Source organism: Peromyscus maniculatus, chromosome 6 (assembly GCF_049852395.1).
Source record: "Peromyscus maniculatus bairdii isolate BWxNUB_F1_BW_parent chromosome 6, HU_Pman_BW_mat_3.1, whole genome shotgun sequence".
Taxonomy (NCBI): domain Eukaryota; kingdom Metazoa; phylum Chordata; class Mammalia; order Rodentia; family Cricetidae; genus Peromyscus; species Peromyscus maniculatus.
The window spans coordinates 102,215,211-102,228,850 of record NC_134857.1 but is presented as its reverse complement, the minus strand read 5'-3'; the positions used below and the strand labels follow the sequence as shown (position 1 = coordinate 102,228,850).

Genomic DNA, 13,640 nt, shown 5'->3' with positions numbered 1-13,640 from the left:
AAGATATAATTCAGTGGCAGAATGCTTGCCTGCAGTGTGCAAGGTCCTAGGTCTGAGCCCCAGCCAAAACCCTTAGTTGAGTTTGAACTAGAGGGTACACAGATTGTAGATGAGGAGCGATACCTCCACCTGCATTCTCTCTCCTCCCAACCAGGGCAGTTGTCTAGGACCTTGTGCTCCCTAAAGAGAAGAATTCATGCCAAGTCACAGGCAGAGCAAACAAATAATCCAGGAATATTGAAGGAATGAGAAAGCAAGCCTGGAAAGTAGGTGCCCTCTCCAGCGTGGAGGGTCAAGTCCTGGCCTGCCATTTCTCCTTCCCTTTCCTCTTGGGGTGGTGTTCTCTGTGGGATAGGTGGAAACGTTCTCAGAAGCCATCTTTACCCACAATTCAATAGTTAGAAGCATGAATCTCAATAGGGGCTTAACTGCCCATAAAGTTGAGAGGGTTACTAAGGCAGTGGTCACTTGTACCTTCTGGGGGTTGGGGGTGGGACTTCCAGACCAGAACTCTGTCCTTTCTCTTATCTGGTCATCTTGGCTACATACCCAGGTGAAGTCTTATTGACCTTCCTTGGTGTTCCCAACTGCTCCGTTTCAATCTTGACATTCATTTTAACCCTAATGTTTGCTTTCAGTACAACATATCATTATTGTCACTAAAGAAATTATCAAGTATTTTCTTAAGTGGTATAAGATTCTGACATGAAGGATGCACAGTTGTTGATTTATGGTACTTTTAGATTTATTTCATTTTATGTGTATGAGTGTTTTGCCTGTGTTTGTGTCTGCATACCACATGCATGAAGTGCCCAGGGAGGCCAGAGGGCATCAGATCCCCTGGAGCTAGAGTTCAGGTACTTGTGAGCCACCACCTAGGTGATGGGAACAGCACCCTGGTCTTCTGAAAAGTAGTAAGTGATCTTAACCACTGAGTCATCTCTCTAGCTCCTTGATTTATGATTTTAAAGAAATTAATAACGTGATACGAATGTCAAATGACAATTAATTACAAATGTTAGAACACTAGTAAGAAGCAAGGATTGAGCTGGGCATGGTGGTCCATTGCCAGTGATCACAGCACCTGGGCAGGAAGATCAGGAGTTCAAGGCCAGCCTAGGCAACTTGAGATCCTGCCTCACCTTCTGTCTCTACATGCACGCGTTGCTGAAAAATTTAAAAAGAAGCGTGGACTGTCATAATATATGGAAAGGTTCTGTTACTTAAGAGCTGAAAAAAAGTGTAGCCTCCCAGTCGCTGCTAGTCCAAATGTATCCCATAAGGTTTGATGTTGGAAACAGCACCCTCAATTCAATAAGTGGAGGTGATTGCTCATTAGGACTCTCCCTTACAGGTGAATTAATATCACTAGCACAGGAATGGGGCTGTTGACAAGAGGGGGCGGGTTGTTATTTAAGTGAGTTTGGCCTCCTTCTACTCTCTTCTGCCTTTTACCATCATTCCGTGGGATAGTGTAGCAAGATGTCCTTTGCCTGGCCTCCAGAACCGTGTGTGTTGGTGGGGGGTGGGGGGTGGGGATGTGGGGGGCATGAGTCTGTTCCTTATAATTTACCAGCCCTGGCTCTTCTGTTATAGCATCACAAAGACCCAAGATAGACAATTGGTTTAAAACAAAACAAAACAAAACAAAACAACAACAACAACAACAAAAGAAGCAGGGCAGTGGTGGCGCACGCCTTTAATTCCAGCACTCGAGATGCAAAGCCAGGCGGATCTCTGTGAGTTCAAGGCCAGCCTGGTCTACAAAGCAAGATCCAGGACAGGCACCAAAACTACACAGAGAAACACCGTCTCAAAGAAAACAAAACAACAACTGTGGATTTTCATATACCAAGTACTTGAAAATGAAGAAGTAGCATGAATTGAGCAATTCATGGAAGCTGGGCAGATTGGAGGTGTAAGTTAGAAAGTCCAGACAGTCGTGAATGGAAAGTTAAGGAAGACAACTCTAGGGAAAGCCTGGGACTGATAGAGGCCATTTAAATGGTCACGGAAATACGAACAGCAACAGCCTCTCTACTGGAGGCTTTGGACTGAATTGAGGAGAAGGAATTGAAAACTGGAGCTTGGGGGCTGGAGAGATGGCTCACTGGTTAAGAGCACTGGCTGCTCCTTCAGGGGAGCCATATGGCTGTAGCTCACAACCCTCGGTAACTCCGGTTTCAGGGATCTGACCTCCTTTTCTGCCTCTGGAGAACTGCACATACGGTGATAGTGGTAGACATGCATGCAGGCAAAACACCCATCCACATAAAAATCAGAAAATAATTAAAAAACGAACGCTCGAGTTTAAGACCATTCTTGTTACACAGTTATAAAGACCATGATAGAATTACATTTATTTCCAGGACGCTAGGAAAATAGAAAGCCAGGACATCCAACAGAAGAAATCGCTAAGCAACAAAATACTGAAGAGACTGCGTGGCTACATTTACCACCCACAGTAAAATGAGAAAAAAGAAGCAATTTAAAGATGGCATTTATATAGCCAGGTATGGCGGTACATATGGGTAATTCCAGCACTTGAGAGGAGGGGGGTGAGGAAGAGGCAGGAGGCTCTTGAGCTGAAGGCCATTCTGAGGTGGTAAGATTCCATCTCAGAAAGGGAGGGGGCACTAGGATTATAGTTAAATGGTGGGTCGGCAAGCAAGGTGGGATTCAATGCTCCACTCAAAGGAAGGCATTTATCATAAAAAGGAAGGCAGAGCAGAAAGATTTGGAATGCTCTTACCTTGGTCACATGTCTTACTCCGTTTTCTGTTGCTGTGACTGAATACCACAGATTAAATCATGAAGCTTATTTGGTTTCCTCCTCTGGAAGCTGGGAAGTTCATGATGGAGAAGCCACATCTATTGAGGTCCTTCCTGCTGGTGTTGACCCTCTTCAGAGTCCCAAGGCCATTCAGGACATCACATGGCAAGACAGAGCAAGTTTGTTTACTTGGATTCTCTTCTTTTTCTTTTTAAAGTTACATTTATCTATGTGTGTTGTGAAATGATATTTTAGCCAGGCAAAGATATGTTACCTTTGTTCATGCTGCATTTGTTTAATTGTGTAAAGATGTGTTGCATCTGTTTCACCTGGCCTGCCTAAGGCACCTGATTGGTGTAATAAAGAGCTGAATGGCCAATAGACAGGCAGAGAAAGGATGGGTGGGGCTGGTGGGCAGAAAGAATAAATAGGAGGAGGAATCTAGGCTAAACAAGAATAAGAGAAGAGAGAAGAAAGAAAAGGAGAAAGAGGAGAAAGAGGGGGACTCGCCCAGGTCCCGAAGCCAGACAACTACCAGCCAGCCACGAGGAGCAGTGAAAGTAGAAGATACAGAAGGAAAGAAAAGTGAAAAGCCCCGAGGCAAAAGGTAGATAAGAAGAAACAGGCTAATTTAAGTTAAAAGAGCTAGCCAGAAACGAGCCTAAGCTAGGCCGAGCATTCATAACTAATAAGAAGTCTCCGTGTCATGATTTGTGAGCTGGTTGATGGTCCCAAAAGAAAAAACCCGGTACCTATGTGTGTCATCTCCAAGTGGGTGCTGGGGCATTCAAGTGGAGGTCCAAGCTGTTTTCTTCTGTTTCTACTGTGTGAGTTCTGGGGCTCGAACACAGGTCTTCAGACTCGGTAGCAAGTGTCTGAAGTCATCTCACCCACCCTCTCTTCTTATAAAGTCACTAATGCATTCATGGGAACAGTGTGTGTGTGTGTGTTTCTGTACTTGTAATCTCATTGAACCCAATTACCTCCAAAGATGCCACCTTCAAATACAACAATTGAATAAAGTTTTCATCATTTTAATACAATGGGGATTAAATTTCAAAACGAATTGTAATGAGTCATTCAAACCATACCACCATGTGGTATGGTTTAAAAATCTAAAAACTGTTGTTTAGTCTCGAACACAAAGTATGTGGCCAAGTGACCATTCACTAGAGATTACTATGAGTAGAAAAAAAGCCAGGCTCTATTCGAGGCAATGAGAGACTGACCCAAAGCATTTCAGAGGTCGTTAGGCCTGCTCTGCCTATTACAGGTCCAGAGTATCAGTGGGGAAGAATGGTGTGTGAAGTTGGGCTGAGCTAGGGCCCTCTTAGGACTCTCTTCCATGCATTCCAGTGCAGATCTCTTTGGCTTCCCCAGCCATGGCTCACGAAGGCCCTGGTGGAGGCCTTTGCTTCCGTTCTAAGGGACACAGAGTGAGCTTTGCCAGTGTCCATGGGGTACCAACTCTGCATCTTGCAAGAGCTGTGACGCTGTGAATGGCACCCACATAGATTTCAAAGGCTATCACGGACAACCTAGGGTCCCAGGCAGAGATTTGTCACAGCGGTAGACCACCTGCTGAAAACCCTCAGAGTAGCCATGTCTAGTCGAGTAGGGAACAATTCATCACGTTGCAGAACTCTATCCTGAGCATCCCAGCCACTGTTGTCATCAGAACAACTGTGATCAATCACGGGAGACCCCTGAGATAGGGCATGACTGTTGATTTCCCTTGCAAGAGAGGAAGGGGTAAGGAGGGTCACTGGACCCTTACCTGAGATTCTAAGAGCTCCCTTCCATGCTATCAGATATTTGTAATATGTCATTCTGCCCTAATTACACACAGCCTGGTGATTGGGAGTGTCAGAGCATGCAGACTGTGGACTGGCACTGGGGGTCAGGGAAGGAGACGTGGAGGGGAGGTCCTCTCTCTGTGCAGCTATGGGGAAGCCATCACGTAGTGTGGCTGCTTCGGGGTCGCCCATTCTGTAAGAGGTAACTCCTCACCAGGCTCTGTACGTAAGCCCAGTAAACTCAAGGGTTCACAAGTTGGACTTGGGTGGAATCGTACATTGGTTTGTCTTGTCATGGGGGTTTTATAAGGAGGAGTAGGCGTTTGTTTACATTTCCCCAGGGAAAGAATGCTGGCAACAGGCCACCAGTGTGAAACGCCAGCCTGGGAACCCTATAGGTGGGGAAACTAACCCATGAGACTCATTGAACAGGCAGGCCTGAGCAAGGCCATAGGGGCAAAGTCCTTAGCAGCAGCCCTGCCTGTGTGCTCAGAAAGTGGAGCACGGAATCAAAAGGAAATTTTTTCCCCAGCTTTGAGACTTACTGAAGGGCCAGTGAGACGGCTCAGTGGATAAAGGCGCTGGCTGCACAAGCCTGAAAACCTGAGTTGGATCCCTGGAACCCGAGTGAAGACAGAAGGAGAGGCCAGCCCCACAGAGTTGTCTTATGACTTGTACATGCACGCTATAGCGTGTGTACCCACACACATCAAACACAGGCACACACATTAATAATACAATTAAAAATGTAAGAGACTTAATGCTGTCTTCCACGTTGGGCTCTAGAATAGGTCATTCTTTTTCCTGCCTACTCCTCCGTGTTGGAAGGCGGGTGTCTGTCTTGTACTCAGCCCACCAGTTTATTTTAGAACCACCTATCATGTTTTGATTTCATAGGCTCACAGTCAGAGGAGAATCTGCTTCAAAAAAAAAAAAAATCACACAGCCTGAACTTGGTGACTCACTAAAACACACAGTTAGGCTAGGTCACACCTGTTACCCCCGAGTTTAGACGACTGAGCAGAAAGTTTGTGCGTTCGAGACCAGCCTGGGCTATATAATGAGTCCTCACCTAACAGAAGTGAACAGCTCAGTGGTTAAGATCATGCACTCTCCTTTGGAGGACCTGAGTCCTGTTCCCAGAAGCCAGGATGAACGGCTTACACCTGCCTGTAACTCCCGTTCCTGGGAACAGTGCGCACACACTTCCCTGCCCATATGTGTAAGTAAAAACATAAAAATAAATCTTAGAAAGCAACAACAACAACAACCCATAGCAGGGATACAGCTCAAAGGCAGGATGCTTGGCTAGGAGACATAAGGCAGCGGTTCTCAACCTGTGGGTCAAGACCCCTTTTGGGGGCGTCAAACAAGCCTTTTACAGGGGCCACCTAAGACTATTGGAAAACACAGATACTTACATTATGATTCATAACAGTAGTAACAAATCATTTTATGGTTGGGGACCATCACAACACGAAGAACGGTATTAAAATCTGGAAGTATTAGGAAGGCTGAGAACCACTGGCCTGAGGCCTAGAATTTGATCTCCAGCAACTGGGGGGAAAAGGTAAATAAAACTTTGAGTCTCATATCTGATTCAGATGACACGAATTAAGGACTTTGGAGTTGATGCTAGAATGAATTCAGACTTTGCGGCCTATTGAGGATTGAACGATTGTATTTTCTATGTAAGAAGAACATAGTTTTGGGGACCAGAATGCTCTTGTTTGAATATGTTCCTCAAGTTCCTGTATTAGAAACTAAATTCCAAGACAGGGTCATTGTCATGACTGTAATCCCAGCACTCAGAAGGCTGATACGTGAGTTTGGAGCTGCCGAGAGTCTAGAGCCATCCTTATTTACATAGTGAGTTCCAGGCCACCCTGGGCTACAGAATGAGACCTTGAATCACAACAAAAAGAAAAGAAGAAAGAAAGAAAATAAATCCCTAGTATAATAGTGTTGTTTCAAGACAGGTTCTCATGTAGCCCAGGCTGGCTTTAAGCTATGTGGTTGAGCATGACCTCAAACACCTGATCCTCCTGCCTCACTCTACCTCTCAAATGCTGGGATTGCAGGTGTATGCAACTACATCCAGCTCTGACTAGATTTCCTAAAAAGAACACTGAGAACTATGTGTTGTTTGGCTAATTGATATTCATATCTTAAAATTTGTCAACACAGATCACCTTCAAACAAACCAACAAGTAGGAGAAGCCATAGGGGTAGTTTAATTAACTAGTGGAGGGGCTGAGGAGATGGCTCAAAGTTAACAGTGCTTACTGATCTTGTAGACGTCCCAAGTTCAGTTCCCAGCACCCACAAAGAGTCTCACAACTGCCTGTAACTCCAGTTTCAGGGAACTGAATGCCCTCCTCTGGCCTCCAAAGGCACCAGGTGCTTTACACAGTCCACATACATACGTACATGCAAGCAAACTTCATGCATGTTAGATGAAATACATCTTTAAAAAAATCATTAACTTGTAAAAGTTTTAAACTAGTTTAAGAAACTTCGATAGCTATCCAAAGAAACCTGTAATAGTTATTCTGTTGCTTCGAAGAGAATTTACCTAAATACTTAACTTTTTAAATTTTCTGAAGGTTATTTTATTTTATATGTATTAATGTTTTGCTTGCATGTAAGTGTGTACATGCCTGGTGCCCATAGAGGCCAGAAGAAGATACCTGCTTTCTTGGAACTAGACTTATAGGTGCTGCAAGCTGCCATGTGGGTGCTGGGAACTGAACCCAGGTCACCTGCAGGAGCAGCTAGTGCTCTTAACCACCAAGCCATCTCTCCAGCCCCATATTGAACTGTTTTGAAAACTGTACAGTCTGTCATAGTGTCGTCAAAAATTAGAGACAACTCACCATAGATGTGGAGAAGCAAGTCACCTCTTTAGACCTAGTCCATTTGATTTATATAGTTCTTTTCTTCTTTGGAAACAAGGTCTTCCTGTATCACTCTGGCTAGCCTGGAACTTGCTGTGTAGAACAGGTTGGCCTTGAACTTGCGATGATCCTCTTGCCTCTGCCTCCTGAGTGCTGGGATTGCAGGGGTGCATCACCATGCACAGGAGATACATTTTTTCTTTTTTGCAAAGTTCCATTAGAACTATTACAGGAGATGGCTTAGCTGTATTTAATAAGGGAGAGTAGAATTCCCCAAAGGCATAGAAGAGCCCTTCTGTGCACCTTGCTGTCTTTCCTCAGGTTTTCTTCTTACTCTAGGGAGCCACCTTCATTTAAACGGTGCCCTTGAAGTTTGGGTTTCTTCCAGCTCTCAGCAGTACAGAAAGTAACGACGACTATTAACTAGCTACTGCCGTTCTCTCCTTGGCTGGCATGGGTCTGGGGAGGCAGAAGTACTCTTCTCCCTGTGCGGTGCTTCTTTTGAGGCTGAAAATGGCTTTTGACATTCTTCCTAGTCAAGTTTAGCTTGCTCTTCTGGCCTGCTGACTTAGGTAATAATTTCATTTCTAGACACTGCCTCTGTAGGTTTTGTTCACTTTTTTGTTGTTGTTGTTGTTTTTTGTTTTTTTTTTTTGTTGTTGTTGTTGTTGTTGTTTTTGTTTTTTCAAGACAGGGTTTCTCTGTGTAGCTTTGCGCCTTTCCTGGATCTCGCTCTGTAGACCAGGCTGGCCTCGAACTCACAGAGATCCGCCTGTCTCTGCCTCCCGAGTGCTGGAATTAAAGGCGTGCGCCGCTGCTGCTGCTGCTGCTGCCGCTGCTGCTGCCGCCGCCGCCGCCGCCGCCGCCACCCAGCTGGTTTTGTTCATTTGTTGAAACAGGGTGTCCTGTAGCCCAGGCTGCCCTCAAACTCTTATGTAGCCGAGGATGGCCTTGCACTACTGATGCTCCTTCTTCTACTTTCTGAGTGGGGAACTTACAGGTGTCTTCCACCATGCACACTTTAAAAATAGTTTTTATTTCTAAAACACAGCCTTAATAAAAAAAATATTAAAATATTTCTAATTAGAAAAAGTTCATTGCTACTTGTACTGTTTATACTTTGGGAGTAGAAATTGTGCATGCTTGGTAACCATTCATAGAGGGGACACCGACACATACATGCCAGGGGAAGCTTCCTGCACTCCAGGTAGTAAGGTGGCTGAGGCTTTGTTTCTCCCTACAACCAAGGGTTTGGAGGTTGGTGTGTTCGGACTAGTGAATTATTACATATTCACAATGTGACAGCGAACAACTGTGCTTTACACCCTGACATAAAAAAAAAAAAGCCACAGTTCCTTCAGGGAAACTAGAACCTGGGAAGGGTATGAGATAAATGTTTAGGACATAATGAAATTATAGGGGAATAATTATTTTGTATCAATTGAAAGTAAAAACTTTAAAAACCCCCTCAGTAGAAAAAGAAATTATAAAAGGGGCTTGTGTTTAAATTGATATGTGATAAAAGGAAAAATACATCACTTGGTTTACTATAGACTAGATTTCAAACAGAAATTGCAAAGTGTTTTCCATAATGTGTATCAAGGTGTTGGCATATCAGCCCTCTAGAGGCAGAGGCAGGAGGGTCAGGAGTTCAAGGCAGCCTTGTCTACATTAGCTGTGTAGCTGTTGGAGGTCATCCTGGCCTATATGAGTCCCTGTGGTTTGGTTTTGTTGCTTTTTAAAAGAAAGGATACAGTGTAAAAATGGTTAAAATCGTGAAAGAGCTTTTGTACTAATGCAAGCCTTCACAGTTTACTCATTGGAGTAAATATGTGCAGAAAGCAGGTAATTTTTTCCTTGATTCTCAGTGCTGCTTACCTTCAAAAGCCTGCAGTACGAATTAGAAACCAAGATGCAATTCACTGCCAACAGGTTAAGTAGCAAAAAGGTCCAGTTGACAGAGCAGAGTTTTGTTTCGGGTTCCAGGTAAGCTATAGGGAGAGCATCCAGAATAGATGATAGCCTTGTTATACTACAAAGATATTCACAACCATGGGTTAATATTTTAGAGATGAAAATGATGTATTTAAACTACTTAAAAATGACTGTGTGAAAAAAATCACAAATAGCTTGAAAGGCTATGCTGGGCTGGCAAGATAGTTGAGCAGGCAACAAGGCTGCTGTGCAGGTCTGCAGATGAGATTTTGGTCCATGACCTTTCACCTATGTAGGGGTGAAAGGACTGACCACACACAGCTGTCCTCTCACCTCCTCGTGCACATTGGAACAGCTACAACCCACCTCCCATAAAACAATAATCATAAAACAAAACAAAAAACTCCCCCACAAAACCTCTGTCATGTACCATTTGCCTGTGCGTGCGTGCGTGCGTGCGTGCGTGCGTGTGTGTGTGTGTGTGTGTGTGTGTGTGTGTGTGTAAACACCTCTGCATAGCTAAATGGCAACTATTTTAGAGATAGGGCTATAAATAGGGTATGTTTTGAATTCTGATTAATACGGATTTTTAAAACAATATATAACACTAGACATTTTTATTCCCGTGTTGTAAGAACTTGTTTTTCTTTTTTGTGGTGCTGGAGGTCAAACCAAGATGTTGAACTACAAGGATGTAGTGGTTAAAAATGACTGTGATAGAAGGCGTGGCCCAGATTTAAGGTGGATCTTCCTACCTTAAAAGGTTTGAATTAAAGGTAGGTTTTCCCACCTCCAATGAGTTAATTAAGAAAAAAATCCCACACAAGTATACCCAGCTGCTTGGGTTTTTGTTAATTCCAGGTGTAGTCAAGTTGACAACAAAATATAGAATCACACCAAATCTAGGATTTTTTTTTCTTTTTCAGAACTACAGATTGAACCCTAGGGTTTCACACATGATGGGCAAGTGCTTTACCCACATCCCCAGCTCAAAACATATTTTTATTTTTAAGAAAAAAAGTTTTTTCTTAAATTGTGGAGTCTTGTTCACAAGTTTTGGGAAAAGAAAAACGGCTCAGCTTGGAGTTAAATTAGCTTTATTGGGGAATTATGTAGCCAGTATAGTTTTAATATGGCTAATAGCTTGTTTCACTCTGTTTTGTTTAGGACAGGATCTCTGCCGCCCTGGCTGTCCTGAACTCCACAGGTAAACCCGGTTGACCTTGATTGAAATCAGAGCTCCACCTGCCTCTGCCTCTCAGAGGTGTAATTTTGGTTTGAATTACGGTTCCCTACATCTTACATGGCTGAACTTCGGTACGGTACATCTTAGCACTGGAAGAGCGCTAACGGAGACAGTCATTTAGTAAATACTTTCCACTACTAATCAGTGTAACCTGTGATTGCTACATAAATCCATGCTATCTAGAGAGAGTGAAAGCAGAGGGGATTGGCACTGTTGGGAGACATACCTTGAAGGAATTGTGTTTGAACTAGAGAAATACAGAAAAATATCGGAAAGTAAGTATTGTTTCGGGAAGGCTTGGAATGCTCTCTCACCCCCACCTCCACCGGCACCACAGCACACTCTAACCCAGGCTAGGCTCCAACTCCAGGAGTTCCGCCTCAGCCTCTCCAGGAGGCACAGAGATTAAAGGTGTGAGTCATCATACCTGGCTTCAGAGATTTTCCAAAAGCATTTAAAAATAACCTAATTAGAAGAGAGTGTTCCTTTGCTCAGCCTACCTCAGAAAAGGACAGCAAAGAATTTGGTGAGTGGTGGCCAGGCTGGCTCGAGAGCTCTGGTTGTTTGCTTGGACCTCGAGAGGGAGCGGAACTGGGCAAACAGGAAGGCTGGGGCGGAAGAAGCTGGAACACCTGTGCAGGTCCTGTGGGGAGGAGTTTCCATGCTGACACGAAGCCTGTTTGGGGGGGACCTTGAAACATTCAGCTGTCATGACTCACTGAGGAGTACTCTACTAGTTATAGATTGAAAACGTGTGTGTGTGTGTGTGTGTGTGTGTAAGCGACGAGCAATTAATACTAAAGCATATGTCAGGGAGTCACTGAGCATACTGTGCTCGGTAACTAGCAGCACCCGCCAGATTTGCCGACTGCCAGTGGAGGCAGGCTGGGATAACTCGGCTGAGGAAAAACCAAGTGGTGGTCTGTATCCAAGACTCCTAGCAGAGGCAAGAGGTAACCTCGGGTTCTGAACAGGTTGTTTGGCACCAGGAGGGAGACCTGGGTTCCCGGAGGTGCTCATCAACCTAGAATTCGGGCAAGCTCAATGTCTCACCTCCAGCAGGTGTCAGCCCGGTTCGCTGTACACCAAGTCTGTCGTTCACCATGGCAACTTCCCCAGATGATTACTGGATCGTTTGCCTCTTGGAAAAAAATAAAATAAAATAAGATCTCCCGAAAGAACTTACAATAAAATCCAGATGCTTTATTAAGACAGATTGACACGCTGCATTCACATTGGACGTTTGACCTCTACACATTGGTGTGTGTGTGTGTGTGTGTGTGTGTGTGTGTGTGTGTGTGTGTGTGTGATTCTCAAGAACCCCAGGCTGCAGCATCAAGCCTGGAAGGCGAAGTCCCTTAACAGGAAAGATTATTTGGACTAAACACACACACACACACCCGTCTGCTCAAACGTTTGGACGAGGTTTCTTTGTCAGCGCTCGGCAGGGAACGCTGACGTGAGGGGGGTCGCCTCATTGGAGGGGGGCTCCCGGAGCAAGGCAGGGGCAAGCGGGCGCCCTCCTCTCCTCTCCGCCTTGGAGCCGGGGTCGTGAGTGCGGCTCTCGGGACAGCGACGGGATCGGACGCCGCCGCGGAGGGAGGGTCCGAGGGCGGCCGGGGCGAGCCGCCTCGGGGAAGACCCCCGCCAGCCCCGCGGCGCGCCGAGCGCGGGCCCGCCCCGATCCCAGGGTGCACCGCGGCCCGCCCCCTCCCCGCCGTCCCGCCTCCCCTCGGCCCCGGCCCCCCTCCCTCCCGGCTGCCGGGAGGCGGGGACGCGGCGGCGGCGGCGGCGGCGGCTCGCTCCAGTCGTGTCTCTCCCTCACTCACTGGGGAACCCGGTGGTTGGCGGCAGCTTTCGAGGCAGGGACTTGGCGGCCCGAGCCCGCGGAGGGAAAAGTCGGGGCGAGCGGAGCAGCGGGAACCCAGCCTGCCGGCGCCAAGTCGCCTCCGGTTCCGCCATGAGCTGGGGCACCGAGCTGTGGGTGAGTGAGTGAGGGGAGCCCGGGGCGCCCGGCGCGCGCCGTCGGCGGCGGCCGCGGGAACCCGGGGGCGGCGCCGCGCGGCGCGGGGTCCCGCTCCTCTTTGTGCCGCGAGAACCCCCGCACCCCCCGGCGGGGAGGCGACGGGGCGGCTGCCTGTGCTCCCGCCGAGGGGACCGGCTCCAGCCCTAGACGGCCGCCGCCGCCGTCCTCTCTCCCGCCTGCCGCCCGACTTGGGCGGACGGGCGCCCGGCCCCGCTCCGCGCCTTTGTACCCGGGCGCCCGACGGCGGGCGGGCGGGGGAGGGAGGGAGAGAAGGGGGGCCATTGTCCCGAAGGAGCGGCGCTCGGCTCTCCCCGCGCCGCGCGCCTGGGCGACGCCCCAGCTCCAGGTAGGGGGAGCCGGGGCGGCTTTGTTCCGAGCCCGGCCTCGGGCCAGCCAGGCCCAACCCACACGCCCATTTCCCTCTCCCGCTGCCTCCGCGCTCCGGACCCGGGGCGCCCGCCGCTCCGCGCCGGCCAGCTCCGGCTGCAGCCTCTTTGGGCTGGCGGGGCTGCTTTTGTGATCGGAATTAGGTAGAGAGATCGAGGAGGGGACGCTCCTCTTGCCGATTGCTTGATTTCTTTCCCCCCTCCGGTTCTTTATTCTCACTTCTCTCGCTCTCTCTTTTTTTTTTTTTTTGTCTTTCCTCCGTGCCTTTCTCGGGCGCTAGAGGCTCCAGACAATGCCCATCAGCGCCTGACCAAGGTGCGGCCGGGGGCTAAGAGGTCGCAGAATTCGCCCGGGACGCCGCCGCCGCCGCCGCCGGAGGGTGGAGGTGTGCTGGGCAGTGATTTCTCAGGTGCGGCCGGGAAGATCGGCGGCTTGGGGGCGCTGTCTCGAGCGCCGCCTGGCCCCTGCCACTCCCCTTTTTATCCCACCTGTGCATATTTCCCGTGCCTTTGTTTGCGAAAATCTCGGGCAGTCTCCGAAGAGAGAGGAGGAGAAGGAGGAGGAACAAGTTTTGAGTGTG

General features: G+C 47.6%; 1 protein-coding gene across 2 annotated transcripts in view; it reads left to right on the top strand.

Annotated features, from left to right (window-relative positions):
- Window positions 1–12,226: 12,226 nt before the first annotated feature.
- Fnbp1l (formin binding protein 1 like) overlaps window positions 12,227–13,640 on the top strand; it is an 82,308-nt gene continuing 80,894 nt past the window's right edge. Inside the window, exon 1 of one of the 2 annotated variants that reach the window (XM_076574902.1) lies at window positions 12,227–12,631. In XM_076574902.1, the coding sequence (XP_076431017.1) occupies window positions 12,608–12,631 (24 nt within the window). In that variant the 5' untranslated portion in view covers window positions 12,227–12,607. The remainder of the gene's footprint in view (window positions 12,632–13,640) is intronic. The other variant, XM_076574901.1, reaches the window with a different exon arrangement.